Source organism: Sorex araneus, chromosome 2 (assembly GCF_027595985.1).
Source record: "Sorex araneus isolate mSorAra2 chromosome 2, mSorAra2.pri, whole genome shotgun sequence".
Lineage (NCBI taxonomy): Eukaryota > Metazoa > Chordata > Mammalia > Eulipotyphla > Soricidae > Sorex > Sorex araneus.
The window spans coordinates 97,056,508-97,083,233 of record NC_073303.1 but is presented as its reverse complement, the minus strand read 5'-3'; the positions used below and the strand labels follow the sequence as shown (position 1 = coordinate 97,083,233).

At 41.7% G+C, this 26,726-nt stretch overlaps 1 protein-coding gene across 1 annotated transcript in view; it reads right to left on the bottom strand.

Annotated features, from left to right (window-relative positions):
• The window catches only part of ASAP1 (ArfGAP with SH3 domain, ankyrin repeat and PH domain 1), a 301,291-nt gene that overhangs the window by 150,115 nt on the left and 124,450 nt on the right, over positions 1–26,726 (bottom strand). The window contains exon 2 of the mRNA XM_012936073.2: positions 14,619–14,691. Within this exon, the coding sequence (XP_012791527.2) occupies positions 14,619–14,691 (73 nt within the window). The remainder of the gene's footprint in view (positions 1–14,618; positions 14,692–26,726) is intronic.

Sequence of the window (26,726 nt, the reverse complement as noted above, 5' to 3'; positions counted from 1 at the left end):
GCACAGAGCCAACCCAGGTTTGATCCCTGGCAGCACCTAAGGTTCTCCAAGAACTGCCATGAGTGATCCCTGAGCAGAGCTAAGTGTGGTCAGACCAACGAACAACAAAGGATGTTTTGAAGAAACTGGTTAAAATTCCCCAATGACTTAAATTCCTACAACAGATGTTGACAGTTACCACTGATGATGATGTCCCAGCAATCTATTAAAAAATCTAAAATATGTTCTTTCCAACTATCACATGCATTAATTTCATTTTAAAAACAGGAAAAATAAAGCCTGAGATTGGACAGGCAAAGCAAAACTATCCAAGTAATAGGGGATCAAACATGATGAACTAGGCTTGCCTTCATGTTCTCCTACACTATCAGAAATCCTGTTGATGAGAATAAAGTTCATCATCTTAGCCACGGTCATAAGTACTTACATTAAATGCTATTCTGCACACCGACCCAATAAGTAGAAATTCTTCTCCCACTTTCAGAAACGAGGACACAACTGTTTATAGTAGTCTCTTGGTGCTCCAGCCATGAATTTGGAGCTAAACTGGCACCTGAGTCCAAGCCTCTCTCTGACCTATTCCATAATATTACCATAATGGCGTATAGGAGAGGCATGCTTTGGCTGAGAAAGTCAATTGGTTTAAGTGTTCATTAGTGGATTATTCTTTTTTAAAAAAAAAAAATTGAAAATTTTATTGAATCACCGTGAGACAGTTACAAGCTTTCATGTTTGGGTTACAATCTCACAATGATCAAACACCCATCCCTCCACCAGTGCAAATTCCCTACCACCAATATCCCGGGTATACCCCCCTTTTTCACTCTCCCCCCTGCCTCTAACGCAGACAATATTCCCCATACTCTCTCTCTACTTTTGGGCATTATGGCTTGCAACGCAGACACTGAGAGGTCATCATGTTTGGTCCATTATCTACTTTCAGCATGCATCTCCCATCCCAACTGGTTCCTCCAGCCATCATTTTCTTAGTGATCCCTTCTCTATTCCATCTGCCTTCTCCACTCTGCTCATGAAGCAGTCTTCCAGCTATGGGGCAATCCTTCTGGCCCTCGTATCTACTGTCCTTGGGTGTCAGCCTCATGTGATGCTACCCTATACTCCACAAATGAGTGCAGTCCCTCTACGTCTGTCCCTCTCTTTCTGACTCATTTCACTTAGCAGGATACTCCCCATGTTTATCCATTTATAAGCAAATTTCATTACTTCATCTCTCCCAACAGCTGCATAGTATCCCATTGTGTAGATGTACCAAAGTTTCTTTAACCAGTCATCTGTTTTAGGGCACTTGGGTTGTTTCCATATTTTGGCTATTGTGAACAGTGCTGCATCATTAGTGGATTATTCTAAAGGTAGAAGCCCCAGTGATAAAAGTGAACTTGCAGTTATGGTTAAGTTCTAGTTTGTTCTTTGAAATAACGGAAGGACCCCTTTCTCTAGCTCACCACCTCGCAGGTTCATGCTCCGGGATTTCCGGATGTTTCAAATGCTATTGTCCTACACAGGGAGACACACCAGGGTATCATGTCCCACAGTGCTGCACTCATCTCCATCCTCACAATCTTCTCCGTGGTCAGCAGACACTGACTTCTAACACATAATCATCGGTAATTTGCCTTGGCAGCTTGGGGAGCATAAAGCCCTTCATTTCAAATCTCAGAGCTAATTTCGGCAGTATAAGGCATTTAAACAAACAGGGTTCTGCTGCCCTTAAACTGGGGATAATGTCTTTCACAGAGCACTGCTGAGATTAAATGACTACAGGACCCCTAATACATAATAAGTCCCCAGCAAACCATAGCAACAGCTTAAATTTTACTATTCCTACCAAAATCCAACCATGAGCGATGAAATGGTTTTTGATAGTGAGTGAACCTTCGGAAAAAAGATTCTGAGTGGGGTTCATTCTGAGGCTTTAAAAAAACCTATACCTTAAGTCAGAAGGAGGAGGACAGGCATAGAATGACTGGACTCAATTTATGGGACACTAAAAAAGAAAACATAGTATGAGACTAACACCCAAGGACAGTAGAAACAAAGGTCAGGACAAATGGTCCACAGTTGGAAGTCTGCTGCAAGGACTGGGGGAGAGGGCAGTTGGGATAGAGAGGGACCATTATGTCAATGACAGGTGGAAGGGATTGCTCCGGATGGGAGATGTGTGCTGGAAGTGGTAGAAGGACCAAATATGATGGCCTCTCAGTATCTGTATTGCAAGCCATAATGCCCAAAAGGAGAGAGGGAGGGAGGGAGTGAGAGAAGGGGGAATGGAGAGGGATAGAGAGGGAGAGAGAGAGAGGGGGGAGGAGGGAGAGGGAGAAGAGAGGGAGAAGGAAAGAGAAGAGGAGAGACAAAGAAGAAAAGTGCCTGCTACAGAGGCAGGCAGAATATAGGGAACATTTGTAGTGGAAAATGTACACTGGTGGAGGGATAGGTGTTGGAACAATGCATGACTGAACTCCTATCCCTAAAGCTTTGTAACTGTCTCACAGTGATTCAATAACATTTTTTAAAAAATTTTTTGCTTTTTGGGTCACAGGCTCAGGGGTTACTCCTGGCTTATGCAGTCAGGAATTACTCCTGGCCGTGCTCAGGGGACCATATGGGATGCTGGGAATTGAACTTGGGTCAGCCGTGTGCAAAGCAAACACCCTACCGACTATGCTATCTCTCCAGCCCCTCAATTACATTTAAAAAATTAATTAAAATAAAACCCTACACTTGTTGATTGTGGAATGAGTGCTCTTAATTTTATTCAAGATGAGTTATCACCAAGTATGCTTTCAAGAGACACAGTTATACCATAAATAATCTTAACGTTTTCTTTAGTAAAAAGGATGTCTCAACAGAATAAAAAGGATGTGTCAAGAGAAAGACAGAAAGACATACAATGCAGATAAATATTTTTCCGAGGTGGGGTGGGGTGGAAGGCTGCTTTCTTCTGGCATTCTGAATAACTCATTCTTTCAATTTGTTTTCAACTGTAAGGACTAACAATAAACCACAAGAATGTAAATACCCTGAAGGGGTCAAAAGAGTACTCTAAACAAATAAATTAAAAACAAAATAGAATTTTTTTGCTGAAAGCCATTTCATCAAAAGTAAGTTTTTCTACTGAAAGCCTTCTAATTACCCAGGACTTAGTTTTATTTTTTTATTAACATGTTTACTTAATTCAAAAAGTTTTCAAAGGGAGGGAAACTAGGGATATGGACAGTGGGATATGTATGTACACTGGTGAAGGGATGGGTGTTGGAACATTAGATGACTAAAACCCAACCATGAACAACTTTGTAATTGCATAAGAAAACACAAAAAAAGTTTTAAGAAGTCTGACTACCAAGCCAAGGATGTGGATCACATGGGAGAGTACATGACTTGCACGTGAGAAACCACGTCTGACTGTATTCACCTTAATCTATGCCTCTGGGCCTTGCTGCTCTGTAACGGGTATGGTGCACACAACAAAATACCAGAATACCAACCATAAACTTAGAAAACAACAGAAAAGAGAAATTTTTCTATTCACTGTCAGTTGCTCTCTGTATACATATACATCAACATTTTATTCCTCAAAATCTATTAAAATTCTACTTTCTCACATATTTATCTCTTTTAAGAAAAATTTTCTTCACTGAATTAAAAATAATTACAAAATTAAAAGTACTAAGGCATGACATAATGGTGTGCCACTAAATTACTAGTCCTAGCAGCAACTTACATTATGCCATACTTTCAAATCTGAAGAAAAAGCTAACAAGGAAAAAATAGCTAAAATAAAGTTGCTTGGATACCAAAACATTCACTTTCTATCTACTGTTGAATTTTAGTACTTTACCTTTAAAATCTTGGATTACATTATACACTATGAGCTATTTCTGGGGCAAGTTATCAAACATTAATTCTACTTTAAAAACACAAATGCTCTTATAAAACCACACACTATATAATTCTAATTGAAATGAGGAGTAAAAGGGAAGGCTATAAAAAAAGCCAAGTGCCTGCTTCATACTAAAGTGAAACAACTGTGAATCTGTTGATGACAATATACCAATATTATAGACACAGAGCTTCCAACATATGCTTTTAATCAAATTAAATTCAATGTCACTTTCTATTAAAATAAATTTTAAAATTTTACAGTCCTAACTTTCAAACTAATGATGCTACAGTTTTCTAGGGGGCCATCATATGTCTCCCTAGAAAAAAAAGCTTAACTTTATTCCAAATATCTTCAGTTCTTTATTTTAAGGAAGCCACCATGTAACGATATGCACACTTTCATATGTGTGAAAAATGAATTGTATGATACACATAGTCATACTAAGCAGGAATAAACAGCTTCTTCCCTCCCAAGTAAAAGTACAGGTATGTGTGTAGATGATATTGCATCTCTGATCTACAAAATAAAAAAATTTCAATTCAACTAAGTCATTGGATAGACAATAAATGTGGTATTGACAATAAATGTGGTATGCCACACTAAATATGAATCACATGATTGTTTCACTTTATAAAAATATTGCATGCATTACTTTACTCTCCTAACAGCATGGAACTGCAATCAGCTCTTCCTTCTCAAGAAACATGACTTACATTGGTTCTGTCATTTGCATACACATAGCTGTGATTTTCACTTTCACTGATCAAGGTCTCTGATGACAGTGAGATCAAGATGTTGGTTAAGGCGTCAACTGTGTGAAGGTCTGACTGGTAATCTCGTATGTTATATGTTAATGGTGGGAGTGGAAGGGCACCGTGTAAACTGTAGCACCTTAGCACTATTGTCCAGTTGTTCATGGACTTGCTCAAGCGGTCACCAGTAATGTCTCCATTGTGAGACCTGTGACTGTTTTTGGCATTTCGAATACCCCACGGATAGTTTGCCAGGCTGTGCCTTGGTAGCTTGCCAGGGACAGAGGAATCAACCCAGGTCTGAACCCAGGTAGGCCGCGTGCAAGGCAAATGCCCTACCTGCTGTGCTATTACTGCCCCAGTCTATCATGTAAACTAGTTGACTCAATTAGTTGACTGAATTGTTAACATTTTGAGTCTCCTCTGCTGTAAAGGTATCCAGTCAAATTAGAGAATGCTGTAGCTGAGAGAAGGAGATAAGCGATTAAGAGAAGCCCCCAGGCAGGCAAGCACAACTTTGCCCCCGCATCTGTGCCCAGACACATGCAGGACAGCAGTTCCCACCCGTGTGTATGCTACCATGGTCAGAGACTAAGGGAACCTAAGGGGACAGGGAGCTGGTGGGGTACAGTCCTAGAGAGACCCAGCCACAAGCTACAGTGCAGCAGGCCCCAGCAAGGGGCATAGATGACAGGGTGCCAGCTGCGGGAAGGCATGTACTAGACAGAATGGAGGAACTAGAGACATGTATGTACTGGACAGAACGGCATAGGGACAGGAATGGATGGTGATGCGACTGGTGAGGGATAGGGCCAAGGCATTATAATCTGGGTCATGGACTGAGTAATGATGCACAGGAGAGGTCTGGGCGCTGTAGAGGGACCCAGACTCATTCACTTAAACTGTACAGAAAACTTTAACTGTTCAAGCATCTAAATAATTTTGTATGCAAATCTTTAATACAATGCTCAGGAACTCAGAAGAAAAAAAATAACACTTTCATGGTAACAGCATAATAACTTTATTTTTTTGTGGAGGGAGGTGGGGATGTTTGTGCAAAACCTCAGTGTTTAAGGTCTTCTGGCTCTGTGATCAGGGGTTACTCTTAGCAGTGCTTAGGGTAGCTGGGGATAGAACCAGGGTTTCCAGAAAGCACCGCATGTGCTAAGTCAGGGAAGCCATCTCTGCAGCTGCCATTTTTCACTTAAATAGTCATTTTTGGCTAAAGAAGAACTATCTTCAGATGGTGCCTGAAGTACTTAGAGTGACTGCTACCTTCCTCCAAAACAAATGATGGAGGTGGGAGGAAGGCTCCGTTAGAAAGCTACCTTTTTTGTACTAGCCTTAGAGAATCACACAGCATCACTTCTGTTACCTTCAGTTCATTAGAAAAGAGCAACAAAGTCAAACTAAATTCAAGGGGAAGTAAAGCAGGCTCTGTTAAAAGAAAAATGCTGAAGAATTCCAACTATTTTAAAACTTTCAGTGTTCAAGAAGGCACTGGCAATTTTCAACATTAGGAAAGAGAGAAAGAGAAGGGAAAGGGTATGGAAGGAGGAGATTAGCATATCATGGCAAACTTTCTAAATGACAGTATATCTCAGAGATCAGTAAAACTGAAACTTCAAAACTGGCCAGAGAGCTAGCTCTGCAGGTTGAAAGGCGTGTTTCATACCCAGGTTCAGGTCTGAACCTGGGGACCACACAGTTCCCTGAGCACTGCCAAGAGTAACCTGTGTCACAGGCTCAGGTAAGTAGCCCCTGAGCACTGCCAAGCATGACCAGTCAAAAACAAAAAAGCAGACTTCAAAACATTTTTTTAAATTTATTTTTCTTTTGGAAGAGGGAGGCATGGTCAGCAATGCTCAGGACTTATTCTTGACTTTGCACTCAGGGATCACTCCTGGCGGAGACTTCAAATATTTAAAAAACAAACAAAAAAGTAAGGAAACTAAATGGCTTGGAATTTTTTCCCATGATCCAAGCAGCTCACAGAACTCTTTTTATTTTGTTCTGTTTTTAAGGTATCCTCATACACAGCAGGGATACATAATACACAGTTCCTTAAAGCCTTTTTCAAACTTAAAAGGCTTACAGGGCATTAATTTGTTCCTTCAAGAAATTTCAGTTATCTTACATTACTTACAAAAAAATACTGATAAAACTTATGTGTAAGTTTTTTAGTTATATAAAACTTATGTGTCCCTACCACGTGCCTCCGGGTGCCACCCTAGCGCACCAAAGTCCCGGAAGACATCACAGAGCCAGAGATCTCTCCCGGCCCCATACCAGGCCAATTTCACCGGGACACGAAAGATGTACCAGGTACACTCTCCCCGTGTACTCTAGATCGAATCGGGCGACCAGGAGCTTCTACAAGCAAGGCCCAGGTACGCAGGTTCCAGGACTAAACATCCATGACACATGGGGACAGAGGCGCTGAGCTGTCCCTCCCCGGCTCTCCGGCCTGGCTCTCACCCCCACAATGTTCCTCAGGGCGCCATCTTAGCGCACCAGCAGCCCTGGTCCAGAGACGCCCAATTGAATCCCAAAATGGATTAGTGCCCTACAGAAATGTCTCTGGAACCCAACCATTTACAATCTAGGATTCCAGAAGCATGCAGCCTCGGCACCCATGATATTCAAAATGAGCAAAGGACAAAAAATGATCTAGCATCTGCCCCTGGCAGGCAGGCTTGAATGGTGGTGGGAAAATTCGAGCAAAGCATAATGCCCAAAAGTAGAGAGAGTATTGGGGAAATTGCCTATCATGGAGGCAGGGTGAGGACTGGGATGGGGAGGGGGGTGATGTACTGGGGACATGGGGACATGGTGGTGGAAAGTGTGCACTAGTGGAGAGATGTACAAATCACTGTACAGCTGAATCTGGAACATGAAAGCTTTGTAACTATCTCACAGTGATTCAAATAAAAAGTAATGTGGAGTTCATGCCCAATTCAATCAGCTCAATCAATGGGTGAATAAATAGCAATACCCCTACACTGCACTGTAGCACTGTACCACTTCATCGATTTGCTCGAGCAGGCACCAGTAATGTCTCCATTGTGAGACTTGTTATTGTTTGTGGCATATCCAATATGCCATGGGTAGCTTGCCAGGCTCTGCTGTGCGGGCGGGATACTCTCGGCAGCTTGTCTATATGTAACTTATAATGCACTGCAAGAGCATGATTCCATACCATTCTCAGTCACCTTTCAAATCACTCTGGTGTTTGGTAATGTCAAAACAAAAATAAAATAAATACTTTTAAACCTTGAAAAACAGCAGATGGACTTGGTGTCACTTAAGCCCTGTTGAGAAAACAAGAAAATTATAAAAACACATTGGGAAACAGACACCAAGGTTCAGCCTCTTGTGGCTTCTTTGGAGGAGGCCAAAAGCACTTGAATGGTCAGTTTGGATTCCACTGAGCATGTATCATGGAAAGATATGCAACATCACTGTTTTACTCATCTGGCTATTTTTTTAGAATTAAATGTCACAGTGCCGCCCACACATGCTGGCCCCGAACCTGGGTGTGCTATACTCACTGGTGACTGCAGAAACCCCACGAGGCCCCAGAAGTCTATGAGAGCCGAGTTAATTCCCACATTTCCAAGTCATAGGAATGTTAATTACTATTAGGGGCCCCTATCAGGACCCACCAAAGTCACTCCTTTGGATTAAACAGCTTGGAAATCACATCTAATGGCATTTTCGTTAAATATATAACAATCATTCATAACACTCCCAAGGATTCCCTTGGCAATGTGTAGCAATTAACTCCACACTTGTTGGGCTCTGCCCAGCTTCAAATAGATTTGAAGAGCTATCGGCATCAAAGCTGGAGTTAGCCAGACTCCTGTTCCATTACTTGCTAGGTCTGTCTCTTTAACCTTTAGATTCATCATCTATAACATGTGGTAAGGAAAGTCCTACTTCTTAGGTTTGTGTAGCATAGTTTGGCATAGTATAAACACCCAACGGGTATACTCTGAGGCCTTTCCTTGTGGTAGCCTCCTCAAACGGATTCAGATTTCTCGCTATTCCCTTTCTATATGCCATGAGTTTTCCGTTAGTCCCCAACAGCACTTACTTTATAGTATTTCCCAGCTCCAAATATTCACAATTTTGATGGTCTATTAATACATTAGATAATTAATACCTATATCTGTACTGGATAGTAAAACTCGCAACAATAAGGAATGTGTTTAGTCTGTCCAATATACCCAACACGACAAACAAGAGCACCTAACACGTGTTCAACATGTATCTGAGAACAAATAAGCTATGCAGAGGAACAAAACACAAAATGAAAGACTCCTTAACTGCCTATGTCAGATTAGCAATTACCATTTTTGGGGGATTGCTTTTGGACCACATCCAGCGGTATTCAAGAGCTTACTCCTGGTGGCTCTGTGTTCAAGGATCACTCATGGTGGGGTTTGGGGAAATGACGTGGGGTGCCAGGGATCAAATCTGGATCAGCTGCATGCCAGGCAAGTAGCCTACCGGCTGTACTATCTCCCCAGCTCCAGCAATTACCACTGTAAACGACACCTTACAACCACATGGGAAGTAATTTTTATCTTAATCCCATACACAAGGGCTCACTCTAGAACAACTCCTGTGATCTTGTTGTGCAGTAGTATAGCAGGGATCTCTATTCTTGTGCTATATTATAGTATTATTTGGTTTGGGGGCCATAACAAGGGTTTATTCTTCAAGCCCTGTACTCAAGGGTTAGTACTGGTGGGGCCTGAAGGACAGATGTGGTGCCAGGGATCCAACTTAAATTAACTGCTTGCAAGGCAAGTGTCTATCCAATATTTTTTGGACCCCATACACTTGTCTTTCCAACTTCGTAATTTTAATGAATAGCCAGGGTTGAGACCCAGTGGTCTAATGCAAAAGAGAGTCAACTCAAAGTCAGTTTCCAAGAATCTACTGACTACATTATTTGAGGGTTTACTGGTTTCAAAAGGATTTAAGCTTTTTGTTCAGAGCAGCAAAAGTACTTTCTGAAATGATAGAAATGTTGCTTCTGCACTATCCAATATTGTAGCCACAAGTTTATAGTGCTGTTAGGCATTCAAAACATGCCTAGAGGGGCTGGAGTGATAGCACAGTGGGTAGGGCGTTTGCCTTGCACACAGCCTACCCAGGTTCGATTTGCAGCAACCCATATGGTCCCCTGAGCACCGCCAGGAGTGATTCCTGAGTGCAGAGCCAGGAGTAACCCCTGTACATCACCAGGTGTGACCCAAAAAGCAAAAAAACAAAACAAAAAAATGTGCCTAGAGATACCGAAGATTCTTATTTTAACCGATTTTAACCAATTCAGATTAAAAAACACGTGGCTAGAAACTATTCTATATAATATATATGCACAGTACTCAGTAAAACTCCTGATCCAGACAAGGGGTTCAAAACTCATTTAATCATAGTCTTCAGTCATAGAAAAAATGGAATCTGGTGGAGGAAATAGCAAAAAAAACTGTGCCTACCCCCTGAACTTCCTTATCTTACACACTTGTCCGGATAATCTCTCCCTCTTGCCATATCCAGGACATGCGTGTGACCAAGGAGACCTCTGATGAATAATAGCATATCCCTATCCAGTAGAAAAACCACTGTGGAAGTTGCTGAATGATGAGCTCATCATGGCCAAGAGGAAATATCTTGAGCAAGAACAGTCAGGAAGAAACGGAGTCACATGCAACCCTCAGCAATGTCAGTGTGGAAGCACCTCATTGCTGCAAGTCAGACATCACCTACCAGTGGCTCACACACCGTGTGTCTCAGGAATAAATCAGAGTATTACAGAGAGCTGACATTTACTCCCGAGGCAGGCAATGGCGCACTCAGCTCTTTATAAAAACAAACTGGTTTGGTAATACAGGATGGCTCTTTTGTAGAATGGTTAAATTCATAATTAATAAATTAATAAGCTAAGGCACCTCTGCTACTCTTTGAGTTGCCCTGTGTGCTGTGCACCTAATATTGTCGCAGGTGAGGTAGTTGAAAACTTAAATACTACTCCTCATTTTGTCGAAGCAATGCTTTGTCAGTTAAATATTTTCTCGTTTTATGGAAACTCAAGATTCATGGAAGTTAAAATGCTTTGTTCAATATTAACAAGTCATGACACAGCTAGGATTTTTTTTTTTGGCTTTTTGGGTCACACCTGGCGATGCACAGGGGTTACTCCTGGCTCTGCACTCAGGAATTACCCTGGCCGTGCTCAGGGGACCATATGGGATGCTGGGATTCGAACCCGGGTTAGCCAAGTACAAGGCAAATGCCCTGCCCGCTGTGCTATCGCTCCAGCCCCCAAAGCTAGGATTTAAACTTAGATCTATACCACCTGAGTTTATTTCTATAATAATGGAATGCCACTGCTCTCACAAAAAAAGTAGACTTAACAACGTAATCATCTCCCCCAAATCAAGGAAGATCCCACCAGTACATGAAAACTTATTCAAATAAAAACTTAGAAACATTATAAATTAGGTACATAATTTAAACCAAGACAAACCAACATTTTGGTCACTATATAACTGACAACTACAACTTACTTACTTTAATAAGAGTTAGTGTTTCTCTGGATATAAAGAAATCAGATAAAGTTATCACATAACCAGGGTACAAAATATGTGAACAATTAAGATAATAGAGTGTCTTAGGTCTAGAGGCTATAATAAAGATAAAAGACTATTAGGTTTCCAGTTAGTTGAGACTATCGATTCCTTGCTATGATAAGGAGAGGGAGGCCCACACACAGTATATGCGTGTTGAATTCTGCCTTGTTTAGTATTCCTTTCAATTAGTTTATTTTTTCTTTTTGGGTCACACTCAGTGGTGCTCAGTGCTTACTCCTGGTGGAGCTTGGGATGAACCTTTGGGATGCTGGGGTTTAAAGCCAGGCTAGTAGTGTGCAAGGCAAGTACCACACCTAGTATACTCTCTATCAAGTCTTCAATGCTGTAATTTTATGACAAGTGTGGAATCAATCAAAACAATGATAAAATTTACATTTACAAAAATTTACAAAATACAAATTTATGGCATTTATTGAAAATCCCTAAAGGATAGGTCACTGTCACTCTCATCCCATTGCTCATCCATTTGCTCAAGCAGGCACCAGTAACGTCACCATTGTGAGACTTGTTACTGTTTTTGGCATATCAAATACGCCACGGGTAGCTTGCCAGGCTCTGCTGTGCGGGCGAGATACTTCCAGTAGCTTGCAGGGCTCTCTGAGAGGGGCAGAGGAATTGAACCCGGGTTGGCCGTGTGCAAGGCAAATGCCCTGCCACTGTGCTATATCACTCCTGAGAAAAAATATTAGCTCATTAAATCCCTCCCACCACAATCCCTGTTTTACTGAGGAAAAACGGAGGTCAGAGCATGAATTTAACAAGCATGACCTCCTTAAGACTAAGAGCAAACTCATGTCCTTATTGTCGTTTCTTTCCAGGAATCATTTGATTTCCTCTCTAAGCCACTCATTTGTCCAGTAGTGAGCTGCTTAATTTTCAGGTATTTGATTTCATTTTCTGTTTGTGTATGTGATTTATTTCTAATTTCAATGCATCGTGGTCTGAGAAGATCGTTGATACAATCTCTATCTTCTTAATTTTATGGAGGTATGTTTTGTGGCTCAACATGTGGTCTATCTTGGAGAATGTTCCATGCACACTTGAGAAGAATGTATATTCAGCTTTTTGAGGATGAAGTGTCCTGTATATATTTACTAAATCCCTTTCTTCCATTTCTTCCCTCAGATGCTGTATGTCCTGGCTAAGCTTGAGTCTGGTTGATCTATCAAGAGGTGATAAAGCGGTGTTGAAGTCTCCCACTAGTATTTTGTTGCTGTTAGGAGAGATGAAATCATGAAATTTGCTTATAAATGGATAAACATGGAGAGTATCATGCTAAGTGAAATGAGTCAGAAAGAGAGGGACAGACATAGAGGGACTACACTCATTTGTGGAGTGTAGGATAGCATCACATGAGGCTGACACCCAAGGACCGTAGACACAAGGGCCAGGGGGATTGCCCCATAGATGGAAGACTGCTTTATGAGTGGAGGGGAGAAGGCAGATGGAATAGAGAAGGGATCACTAAGAAAATGATGGCTGGAGGAATCAGTCAGGATGGAAGATGTGTGCCGAAAGTAGATAATGGACCGAACATGATGACCTCTCAGTGTCTCTGTTACAAGCCATAATGCCCAAAAGTAGAGAGAGAGTATGGGGAATATTATCTGCCATGGAGGCAGGGGGAGGGTGGGAAAGGGGGAGTATACCCGGGATATCGGTGGTGGGGAATGTGCACTGGTGGAGGGATGGGTGTTTAATCATTGCGAGATTGTAACCCAAACATAAAAGTTTGTAACTATCTCATGGTGATTCAATAAAATTAAAAAAAAAAAAAAAAAGACTAAGCGCAAACACAGGCGCTCTCCAGCTGGGCTGAACCTCACCCCTGAGTGAATCTGCAGAAAACCCAGGTACCAGGTATACGGGACTTGTGACTAAAAACTCCAGGTTCAATGGAACTGGGAACAATTGACCTTTGCCCATACCTCCTTTTCTAGCAACTTGGTAGTCACGCCCACAAGCCACCTCTGGCTGGCGCCAGATAATCTCATCAAAGGCCATGAGCCAAAGATTCATTGTCCACTCTCAGAAGAGAGCATAAAATGACTGGCCAGAGCCATGCCCCGTGCCAGGTTGTTTTGTTCAGGGCACCCCAGAGGGAGGTGGGTGAAGCCCCTCACCACCCCAAGAGACCCAGCCCTGGCAGCTGAATACCTCCAGAACTCACCTGATGCCATGCTCACAACCCCTCTCCACATGCTCGAACTGAGCCTCACCCATGAGTGAACCTATTCCTGGCATTCGAGGCCATGCAACATCTCATACCTCACACCATGCATATTTCAAGAGTCTCGCACCACATTTGATGGGGTTTAAAGTAGAAGGCAACCAATATTAGAGAGATATATTCTTACAGACACACACACACACACACACACACACACACACACACGCAAACATTAGCACACAAGGCTCAACCTTTAAAATATGTTAGTGATCTCTTATAGAAGGGCTTAATGGCCCCTTGGTGAAATACAACAATCTTCACACTGTTTCCTCTAAGAAAACTTATTTAAATTTTGCTTTTTGGGTCACACCCAAGATGCACAGGGGTTACTCCTGGCACTGCACTCAGGAATTACCCCCTGGCAGTGATCATATGGGATGCTGGGAATCGAACCTGAGTTGGCTGTGTGCAAGGCAAATGCCCTACTCGCTGTGCTATTTCTACAGCCCCTAAGGAAACATTTTTGGAGCATTTTCGGTGGTTTATTCATAACAAACAATGATAAATTAATAAATTAACAAAATAAATTATTTTGGTTCCGATTTGGGGCAAGGGTTGGGGTTCAGGATGGAAACATTCCAAATATGGTGATGGGATTGGTGTTTGAGTATTAATGTAATAGAATACTGTGAGCTACTTTATAAAAATAAAATTAAATTAAAAAAAAGAGCAAGAGTAAGAGCAAGGGTGCAAACCTCACCTGTTCAACTTCAAAACCTGTGTTTATTTCCATGATGGTCCATAGCCCTTCCCTCCCAGGTGTTTTACTAAGCAACAGAGAACTGATTTCTTAAAGGCGTGACCTCAGAATGAGGAGCAGCTACTGCAATGATGATCATAAACGATGTCAGAGACCTTGAAACTCATTTTATGTTCCCATGTCTCTTTGCCCTACCCGCTGTACAACTGAATCTCCAGCCCTGAACAAATAAATTTCTTTAAACCTGCTTATTTTTTCCTTTGTATCAAGTCCACTATAAACTTGGCATCTGATAAGTAACAAAGAAAACCTTACAGCTATCACACATGATTCACTTTATTATATTTAATTCACACTTTGGTTAAGTCCTTACCTTGACCGGAATTATATATTGCTTTCACAGACTTTTTCACTTTCTGTAAGGCCGTTCTATCTTGGTCTAGAGCCTGAAAGAGAAGAAAGAGGAAAAGCAGATGTTCAAAACTTGGGCCAGATAGAAAGAGAAAATTTATAACTGCATTGGTTTTTCTGAGTAGCACAGAAAAAGGAAACTGGTATATTCATTCGTATTTTAATGAACAACCGATCATTTGAGAGATAAAATACTTAAGGTTCTCGAGAAGTTATGTATTTGGGATATCGGCAGAGCTATACCACAAAGCTCGGGGTTGGCTAAAATGATATTCAGTGATCTATATCTCAACTATACACAGGAGAAAAAGTGGAAGATTCCTGGGAAATCCCGAGACTTATTTCCACCTCACCGAGTAGTACTTCCCAAGGTCTGGGAGACCACCCCTCACCCAAGCAGGTGGGCATTACAAGGATCCAACTGGGGGTCACTTTCTGCTTGTTTGTTCACTTAAAGGAGATAGATTTTCAGGAGGGTGATGAGTGATTTTTTTTTTAACCCCTTGACAAGGAGGTGGTAGACCAAATGTCTGGGAACTTTCAGAGTGTTTTAAACTGGGAAAAGAGAAAAGCAAACATGTGAGTATCATACACACCCAAGGGAACCAGGGACATGGATCCTGTCATCCAGTGGGAGTTACAGCCAGAAAGCAAAACACTTAAGGGGATGTAATAAGAATGACCTGAAAAGCTTTTCACAGTGCTTTTAAATTTGAGGATTCCTTTTAGAGTGAAAAAAAGTATGACGGAATTCTTGGTGTGTTTCAATATTCTGCTTATTAAAAAAGACACAGCACATGAACTACTACCGTGAGACTGATATTTATAATTTTGGATGACTAATCAACATATATACATACATTAATCTACTTGTCCTACAAGAAAGGGACTTCTAAAGGACAGTCATTGTGGATTTCTAATCCAAATGCTGGATACACAATTGTGTCCTGTTTGTGAAAATTCACTTAACAGTGCACTTAGCATCTGCAGTCTCTTCCATAGATTATGCTTCAAAAGTCAGCTTACAAAGGGTGTGTCCAATAAAGAGAGACATAGTCTGCAGTGACCAAACTTCCTACAGTAACAAAACCCATCTCTGTTTCCCAAGGGCAGTTCAATGACCTATAAACTGGAGATCCTCAGAGAGTATGTCAAGATTTGGGTGGGTCAAGATTATTAATTATTTAACTGGTACACACAATATATATTAAATCTGTATATATAAATTAATAAGTAACTGCATTAATATTCATCTAATTCTCAACATTTCAGCTGATAAACTGAAGTCCAGCCAGGTTGTATGTAATCCCTTCTCAGTAGACCACACTGGGATTTTAAAGGAGTAAATACAAAATGGCAGAAGGCACAGAATCAGGAAGAGTCCCAGAGTGCCACCAGGTGTGACTGAAAAACTCCCTCAATAGTATGAAATATATTCTATTACTAAATTCACTGAATGATAGCACAGCGGGTAGGACATTTGCCTTGCATGCAGCTGACCTGGGTTCGATTCCTCTGTCCCTCTCAGAGAGCCCAGCAAGCTACCAAGAGTATCCCGCCCGCACAGCAGAGCCTGGCAAGCTCCCGGTGGCATATTCGATATGCCAAAAACAGTAACAACAAGTCTCACAATGGAGAGGTTACTGGTGCCCACTCGAGCAAATCGATGAACCACGGGACGACAGTGCTACTAAATCCACCTTTTAAATGAGGAAACAGAGACTTAGAACAATTACCTTGTTCAGAATGGCAGAGCAGAAATGAAAAGACTGGTATTGACAATACATCCTTATATCCTACCTGTAACCCTATTCTAATAAAATCTGTGTTAAACATACATAAAAATAGTCTCATCTTAAAGGTAAAACCATACAGTATTCAGACATAAATCCTAGTTAAGAAACGTCAAGATACTGTGGTAGCAAAAAAAAGAAGAGAGTGAGGGAGAGAGAGGGAGGAGGAGGGAGAGAGAGAGAGAGAAGAAAAGGAAGGAGGAGAAGGTGGAGAAGGAGGAGAGGAGAAGCAGGAGAAGAAGAAAAGTGCCTGCCATAGAGGCAGGGGGCAGGGGGTGGGGTGGGAGGAAACTGGGGATACTGGTAAATGCACACTGGTGAAGGGAAGGGTGTTACAACATTGTGTGACTGAAACCCAATTGTGAACAAGTTTGTAATTATATATCTCACTGTGATTCAATAATAATAATAAAAAAGATACCATGGTTGCTAATAGCAAGGAAAGGAAAATTAAGGCTGAAAGGGGGCCGGGGGGTGAAGGGGGGGCTATCCTCTGAAATGCTTTTGTGATATAAACATTTTAAAAACATATAAGGTAGATGTCAAGAGGTAGAATCACTGGGTCATATGGGAACTTTATTCTTAGGTTTTTGAGAAATCTCTACACCTTTTCCATACAGGCTGGACCCGACAACATTTATGCCAGCAGTGAATGAGAGCTCCTACTGGGTCATAGTCTGCTAAACCTGGTTGTTTTCAGCAGTTCTGATATACGCTTTTCTCAGTGGTGTGAGATGGTACTGCACTGTTGTTCTGATCTGCAGTTCCCTGATAATGATGATGAACACATTTTCATGTGCTTATTGGCTACCCCTGTGTCCATATCATGGAAGTGTCTATTCATCTCTCTCCATATCTTTTTTCTTTCCTTTCTTTTTTGGGGGGGTGGGGGATTTGGGTGACACCCAGTGTTCAGGGCTCACATCTGGCTCTGCACTCAGATCACTCCTGGCAGCACTGGGGCGGGGGGGGGAACCATATTTGGTACTGGGGAATCAAACTGGTGTTGGCTATATGCAAGGCAAGCACTGGACCTGCTGCAGTATCACTCTGGCCCTCCGTTTCTTGATGGGGTCACTAGTTTCTTTGTTACCAAGTTCTATAAGTGCTTTATACAATTCAGTATTAGTATCTTATCTCATGTCTTGTGTGCAAATATTCTCTCCCACTTGATAGTGCCATTTTAGTTTTGTCTGAGTTTATATTACTACGTTTAAACTAATTGATCTGATATAGCTCCATTTGGTTATTTTTAAACTTCGAGATCTTTTTCAATGGGATCAAATCATTAAAGATGCTTTACCAAGATCACAAATGTCAACTACTGAAAACACATAACCTAAACTATAATAATAAAAATAAACGTTCTAAAATAATTCTAGCATCACTATATTAAAAACACATAGCTTTTATATAGAGCGTGCCAATAGTACACATCATCTAAGAAGAACCAGCTGCTGCTTTTCAACCCAACGTAAGTGGTTACCCATGTTTCTTTCCCCTGGATCATACTTTCTCTCTCTCTTTTATATTTAAAAAAAAAATTCCGGGAAAGAAGGGAAGACCCGCCTCTGAAAGGAGACTGCCTATTAGTTCAGCTATGGGGACTGAGGCCCTGCTAAGAAAGGATCCTGTAAAGAAATTAATGAGTGGGCTTTATTGTCTGTGCACATTTAGAGTTAATGGCTCCAAATGAGCAAAGAGATGCAGAAAATTTCCGCTATAACATTTTATGAGTCCAGTCACCAGAAACCTTGTCTTTTGTTTTTCGGGAAAGGTATATTAAATGTTGAAATTTTGCCAGTTCATCTCATCTATAAACTAATAGGGTGTGAAGTTCATGTACAGACTTTTAAAGTTTATTAACAATGTCCATGTTTGAGAGTTACAGTCACAGTTTTGAAGAACCTTGTGTTTAAGAGCCAGGAAGACATGTTTCTCAATCAAGCAAAACTCCCTTTGGGAATAACAAGCACCAATGGGCTATGAAATGCCAATCCCTCAACTGCCAGACAAGCACCAGGGCAGTGGCCTTCTCGAAAATGTTTTAGTTTAGTACACACGAAACTGAATACAGGCTAAGAAAGAAAGAGGTGGGTAGAGGGGCTACAAAGTTATTTTCTCTCAACCCATTAAAATTATGTTTAAGTATGTCCTGCATATTTAAACATGCACCTGAAGGCAAAAAAAAAAACTCAAAAGAGATACATGTGTGAGAGGGGAAGAGGGAGAGAGGGAGAGGGAGGCTAAATTAACATTAAAGATCCGTAAGAATTCACTCATCTCTAATAATACACTAGTACTTTCACGATCTAAAATTTTCCTAAATGGTCACATTTTTCTTTCTTTTTCCCTTTCTCCTCTAGCAGGGAACCCAGGGTCATGCTTCCAGTGAGCTGGATCCTTTTATCCAACTTCACAATTCCTGTTTCACTAGAATAGGGCTTTCACCTAGGAGACCATTTCCAGCCTTGAAAAGGAGATGATCTGTATTTTTTTGCATTGCTCTATAGAGACTGGGCATTGGAACACAGAGGAAATAAAGGATACTGCAAATTGGAGATGGCCCGAGAAACCAGAACAGGAGAGCTTGATGGTCAAAGAGATTCCAAAAAATTTTACATCTAGAAATCACAAGGGGAAAAAAAATCCCTTAAAATTCTAAGGTCACACTGAGGGAAGAATGTGGAATCTTTCCCACACACTGTGCCCTTGTACGCCCCCTGGGAGTGGAGCCTTCAGAGTTACAGGACAAGAAAGTATGCAATGTGAGATATGCCTTGAAAATGTGAATGAAATAGTTTTGGACTTAGAAGACATAGCCTTCTGTAACTCTTCAATTTTTTAAAAGGAGATGTGTGTGTGTGTGTGGGGGGGGTTGTTTTATTTTTGAGTCACACCTGGGGATGCTCAGGGGTTACTGAGCTCTGAGCTCAGCAATCACTCCTGAAGTGCTTGGGTACCATATGGGCTGCCAGGAATTGAAGCCAGGTGGCAGGTGCAAGGCAAGCACCCTACCTGCTGTACTACCCCTCCGGCCCTGTAATTCTTCCTCTAATGTCTGTGACTAGTTTAAATGTATAGATGTATGTATGTGCATACACAGTCACACACACAGAGAAAACATGGTCAGAGATAGAGGGTAGAGAGAGCAAAGGAAGAACAGCATAAACCACTTACACATTTGAAGATAGTTTTACATACTGAAATGTTATTCTGGCAATTTCTAAAATATTTTACAGAGCTATATAACATATATGTCAAATGAGCAACAATATTATGATTTTCTACTTGAGAGTAAGTTTCTAACTCTATGGCACCTTGTAAATATGCTCCAGGGGAAACAGCTCGTAACTGAAGTAGACATAAGTCTTGAAAAGAAACAAGTTTTTAAAGCTAATCTTGTGAGTAAGCTGACAGAGCAAGGAAACAATGGCTGAAAAGAAATTAACACCAGAGAATTTCTTATAGTTACGCCAAGATAGACCAGACATCACCCCCACCTTCCAGAGATGCCGAACAGTAAATTTCTACACTAATGTTTCAGAAGTGGTTACCACAAAGAGGAGCATGGCAGGACATCCCAACCCCGGCTCGCTATCCTGACTCTACTTTCTAAGGAGCGTCCAAGAGAAAAATTCCTGAAACATTTGAAGGAGTGAGAGTAGCACACCCAGAACCAAAAATTCCAACTAGCAAAGTAATTCTTTCAGTGAGAAGAATTTTACTCAATGAAAAGAATTTCATTGTAATGGAAAGAATTTTACTTGAAAAAAATTCATTTCAATGAAAAGAATTTTACTTGGGTTAAAAAAAAAAGTGATTCCACAGCCACAATGAGAGCCAACTGAAAGAAAAAACACAAGCAAAGATTCATTTGTGCAATTTTCTTAATCAGGAATAATTCAGAAGACTACTCAGGCCTCATTTTGGTTTATGACCAGGATGCTTTTGCCTTTAGCTGGTGGCACATCTTGCTAAGTTGCCCACAGGAAGAAAGACTCGGAGGAGTGCACTTAGGGGGAGTCAGGAGGTTCTGCACTGATGTTTGCAAAAAGTCTGAAAAAGAAACTGCAGCACATTCTCCTGAAATTTCATACTAAAGCAGTGACTTACTCGTTCATAATAAAGCCCCTTATATTACAATGCATATGTCTGGAACGGTGATGTGAGTCGGGGGAAGAAGGGTATGGCAGGACCAGTTTCATGAAAGGAAGAGGTAAAGATGGTTTATTTGTTACTTTCAAGATTAATGTGAGCTGCATGATATGTCTATAAAAGGAGAAATGATCATCTTAAAAAAGTACCTGATTTACATAATGCGACCAAAAAAATGGAAAGTGGATATGCCACCCATAAATAGAGGCTTTAGCTATTTCTCTTTGTAAAAGTAAAAGGGAAACAAATACTCTTTAAGATTCTAATTCTGTACAGTACAGTCTCCAATGATAAACATCTAAGGTTCTCCGCTGAGCTGAAAGGTTTCATGGAATGGAATCTGACCCACAGACGACAGAGATCCACAGAAGCTAAACTACCAGCATTTTAGGTTTCACTTGTTTTGTTCACAGTGAAGGCCTGTAATGCATCGCCTCTAGTAAGTAGGTCTTGTTGTTGTTGGTTGTGGGAGAATCATACTCGGCAGTGCTCAAGGCCAGATGGGGCTGGGATCAAACCCACAACATACAAGGCATGAACTTTACTATTCATGCCCTCAGGTCCAAGCAGTAGGCTGAATGATTCGAGGGATCTAGTCCAAGCGAAAAGTTACCATCAATCTATCAACCTTGCAAGCCAAAGAAAAGGTATATCAAGAACTCACGATACTGTGTAAACATTAATAACCTACTGAGTGTTCATAATCTACGTATAAGGAAGATTATGGAATGGGGGAGGTCTGCCGATATAGGTCAAATGAATTAGCCTTTATATTAAAACAAGACTGCTATTCACAAGATACTGCTATTCCTCACGTGCTATTCTTTTGAGAAACCCGAACATTCTAGTTGCCTCAAGAGACCACTTGCCTTACCTGGGTGATGCAAATGAAATTTTCTAACTCTCCTGGGAGCTCACGATGTCTTTCAACAGTCACTCATATCTATCAGGTACCAATGATGAAATTATTCCCACTTGTGAAAACCTAAGTTACAAAGAAAGTCTTCCAGGAGTACAGTATGTAACAAAGGAAACTGCAGAGGGCGTGTGTGTGTGTGTGTGTGTGTGTGTGTGTGTGTGTGTGTGTGTGTGACAGTCACTCACATCTATTAGGTACCAATAATGAAATTATTCCCACTTGGAGGAAGGCCTGGATCACTTCCATATTTAATCTTTTTGGTCAGACCATTCACCTGCCTTCATGAGCACATTCAAATTGTTCTATAATGAAACTCTAAACCAGTGTTTTCCAAAGTAGATAAAACCATTTTCTGAGGGGCACTGGAACAATCCAAGGTTGATTCCAGAGGGCATTGAGTGATTCTTTTTTTTTTAAACTGTAAAGGGGAACTAGGCAAATTAAGGTTGGAACCTCTGTCCTAATCCATCTCTGAGGGCCAAGCCAAGTAACATACTTTTTGAGAATCACATTCTCTGCACCCAATGGTTAGAAGTCTTGTTGGCCTGGTTTTAGGTGGCATTAGTCCTTACCAGGGATGCCAAGGTTCTACAGGGTCACTAATATTTTAGCCTTCAACTACTGCTTGTTAACAAGCCCAGAATTTGCCTCTTCAGGACTTGGAAGAAGCAACCCAGTGCCAGAGCCAGCTGGTCTGGAGGCACATGCTGCCTGGCTGCGTGTGACTGAAGTCTTTGATAATCTTTCTTGCTCGTAGTACCTGGCACAGGTGCTTCCTTCTTCTTGCCCCTCTAGCGATGCCAGAATTCTTGTATTAGCTCATTCTTACCTCCTTTCACCTCTCTACAATCGAGGAAATAATCCCCCTTAAAATTTTATTCCTCATAGTAACCTACAAAGAAGCTCTTACTACACATATTTTATAGATCAAGAGACTGAAACGCAGAATGGCAACTGATTCTGCAATGGTCAGAGACACACACAGGCCTGTTTCAAAACTGGATCTTCCTAACCCCAAAGTCTGCTTTTCCTAGCACCCTGCTTTTCAACCTTCCAACCTGACACAGTGGGGGTTCAGAGGAAGCAGGAAACTTTGCGATTACTAAATTTTGTTCATCAAGACTTAGTACTCATGAGCTGAAAAATCAGCACAGTGGACAGGGCACCTGCCTTGCATGGGGCGGACCTAGGTTTGATCTCCGGCACCCCATGTGGTTCCCCAAGCCCCAACAGCAGTAAACCCTGAGCACTGCTGGGGTGTAGCCCCAAAGAAAACAAAAAGATATAGTCATCAAGCAATTGGACAAGTAGTGTCAAAACCGTTTCCTTCCCATTACAGTTGTTCTGTGAAGGGGCCAAAGAGGAACTGAGAGTGGCCTTTGAAGGCTAACAGCAGGTCCTTAGGGAGGGGTGGGGTAGAGGGACCACAAAGACCAGAAGCAGGAAGAAGCTGGCGTGGCTGTGTTCCCCAGTTGACTGACCATTCCCTGTATACGGGAGACTTGGCCAAGACCACAGAGAGGTTTCCCTGCTCGCCAGGTACACCTTGAGAACCGAAGCCTTCACAGAGAACTACCAGCCTGGCCCCTGGACATCGCTTTTATTACAGCTGATGGTCAGCACAGATACTGCACCCAGAGAAGCAGGTTTAACAGCAGAAACAATGGAGATAAAGATGTGAAAACTTCTGTCACTGTCATCACTGTCACTGTCATCCGTTGTTCATCAATTTGCTCCAGCGGGCACCAATAACGTCTCCATTGTGAGACTTGTTCTTACCGTTTTTGGCACATCGAATATGCCAAGGGTAGCTTGCCAGGCTCTGCCGTGTAGGCGGGAGAGTCTCGGTAGCTTGCTGGGCTCTCCGAGAGGGGTGAAGGAAATCAAACCCGGGTCGGCCGTGTGCAAGCCCTACCCACTGTGCTATCGCTCCAGTCCTGGTCAGACCAGAGATTTCCGAAATTATTTAACCTACATACTGCTCCTTTTCAGGAAAATCAAAACAAAACAAAGCAAGACATAAATCCACCAGACCTCAGGATGCCCTTGGAAATCTACTTTTTAAAGTGAACAAACAGAAAATGCCTCTCAGTTGCATCCAAAGTTACTACCAGCCCCTGGGTAGGTGCAGTAGCAGGTGGTGTCACCATTTTTGGAAAAAAGGAGTTAAACTGCCTCTCTTGCTGAGAAAGGATCTTTCTTTTCCTAAGGCTGAAAACACTTATCAAAATTACCTTTTCCTTACATTTTCCTCACCCATAAATAGTAGCTGGTTTTTTTGTTTTTGTTTTTGTTTTTTTTGGGTCACACCTGGTGATACACAGGGTTTAGTCCTGGCTCTGCACTCAGGAATGACTCCTGGTGGTGTTTGGGGGACCATATAGGATATAGGGATCAAACCTGGGTCAGCTGCGTGCAAGGCAAATGCCCTACCTGCTGTGCTATTTGGCCTATGCTCCAGCCCCAAATAGTAGCTATTTTTTTTTTAAATAAAATACTACATATAGGGGCTGGAGTGATAGCACAGTGGTAGGGCGTTTGCCTTTCACGAGACCGACCCGTGTTTGATTCCTCAACCCCTCTCGAAGAGCCCGGCAAGCTACCAAGAGTATCTCACCCGCATGGCAGAGCCTGGCAAGCTACCAGTTGCGTAGATGATAAGCCACAAACAGTAACAAGTCTCACAATGAGAGACATTACTGGTGCTCGCTTGAACAAGTCGATGAGCAATGGGATGACAGTGACAGTGACCACATATAGGCAATTCCCCCTACTCCCCACTTTTGGTAGTAAAGCCAGCTTGGGACCCTGCTTTTAGACCACATGTGACCAGGAAACGTGGATGCTCTTAGAGCCCAGGATGGACTTAGTGCCAGATCTAGGACACCAAGCAAATGAATCAGGACCCCTCAAACCTCAGGCTGGGCTCCCAGTTTCCTTGTCTGTCAATCTGGAAATACTAAATAAAGTGCTGACTCTTCTGGCTCTGATTTTCTGAAAATTTAAATGAATTTTCTTCTTCTTCTTTTACTTCTTGGGTTTTGGGTCATACCCAGAATTGCTTAGGACTTTAAGCCAAGGAATCACTCCTGTTGGTGGGTGCTTATGGGGGGACCATAAAGTGCCAGAATCGAACCAGGGTCTGCTGTAACAAGCCTTTACATGCGGCAGTATTTTTCTAGCCCCTAGATTTTGTTTTAAATGAGAGATCATTGCATTTAGAAAAAGTAACACAATTGGCATCAACATGAAAGACCGTGGGTAGAATCTTACATTTAAGCTCTTATGCAACGGAAAGGATAAGCTATAGCTTTACGTTTCAGATTCTAATTCCAGCCACTCTGTGGGTTTTTTTTTTTTTTTAAATAGCTTATCTTAAACTTTATATTAAAAAATCTTTCAGTCTCAGAAAATAAGCACCAGTACTGCCTTGTTAAAAATAAGGATCAGAGAGACTGCAAAGAAGTTAAGGCTTATGTGGAATACAGCCCACCCCCCTTAGATCCCCAGCACCTCGGATGGCCCCCCAAGCACTGCAGGGAGAGTTTCCGGAGCACACACCCAGGAGGAAGTCCTGAGGGCCAGTGGGTAAGTGCCTGTCCTGCAAAAAAACAATTAGGGGAAGCCTTGCAAGCAACAGCTAGAGCAACCAAGGGTTACACTCAGCAACCGTCAGTCAACCCAGCCACACGGTTCAAGGCTCATGGACAGAGGTACTGGGAACCACCAGGGCTACACTTGGTGGTACTCGATGACGCTACCAGTGCTCTGTCATGTAGTTTTGGAGGTTGATCCTGGGCCTGGAACACAGGGGTTCAGCCTTCAGCCATTTTATACATGAAAAAGTTGCCAGAACTATTCAGGACCAAAACATTAGTAAATGGCAAAACCCAAGCTTTTTTTTTTTTTTTTTGCACACAAAAATGTCTAATCCCAAATGTCTAACTGGGTTCTTTCTTCAATTTTAAATTAAAAAGTATTGTATTCCACCACTGATCACGGTTAAAGAAAACAAGCCCTAAGCTTTCTATGATGGCTGCTATCTCCAGTCTCTGAGAACAGAACACAGAATTATTTATTGTGGTGCATGGGATCCACTGGGCTTGTACTGTAAATGTGGGGCAGTGTTGGGGATTGATTCACCGCCTTCGGCTACAGGGCAGGCACTGGGCCACTGAGCTAACCCAGGCCCAAGACTGGGCTGTTAAAAAGTGTTTATGAGCTCACGATTTTCTAGCAAAACAGCCTCTATAATTAAAATCAGAATACTTCTTTGTTTGGGGTCTCACACCCAGTGGTAGTCAAGGCTTACTCCTGGCTCTGCGGGCGGGGATCTCTCCCAGCAGGCCCAGGGAAGCAGATGGGATACAGAGGATAGAACACGGGTGAGCTGCAGGCAATGCCAGTGCTTTCTCCTTGCACAGCATGCAGCTGTCTTTTCTATCTTTCTTGCCCACGGATCAGTATACTTTTTAGGGGCATCACTACGAAACAATGGATGTTGGGAATCTCAATATAGGAAATGCCATCTATGATGATATTGATGCTTTGGGGCCATACCCAGTAGAGTTTACCCCTGACTCTATGCTCAGGAGCCCAGCTGCAATTTCAGAGACCAAACTGGAGTGGGCCACATGCCAGGTAAAGGCCTTATCGTTGTACTATCTTTGAGTCTAAGAAATCCTATTCTAAAGAATGTGAAAAAGTTAAGCCTCACACACACACACACAAAAATCATGTTAATCAGTAAAAGGGATTTAATAGCTTCTAGTATCAGCTATAGATACTACAGGAAAAAAGAGACTTCAATCATTTTTAAACTAAACCAAGAAAAGGAGAACCCAGGAGAAAATAAAATATAACTAAAAAATAAATTAAAAAAGAAAGGAAAACACTTGATGCCTATGACATAAAATTATTATGTGGTATTCTAATTTTGCTGCAACAGTGCTACAGGACAAAAGACATTAACACAAGAAACTGAAGAGAGCCATATATGCAAATAATTTTGACAACTATATTTTTTAAATGCTAGGTAAAACAGTATAAATGGTTTCTTCAGCCTTAAAAGCATTAAAAAGAAAAAAACAGAAAAAGTGATGGAAACAATAGAGATGTTTTAAAGCAATACTCAAAATTGTTGATATAAAAACAAATTATATTCCAAATCACAAAACTGCTCATAATATTTGACACAGCA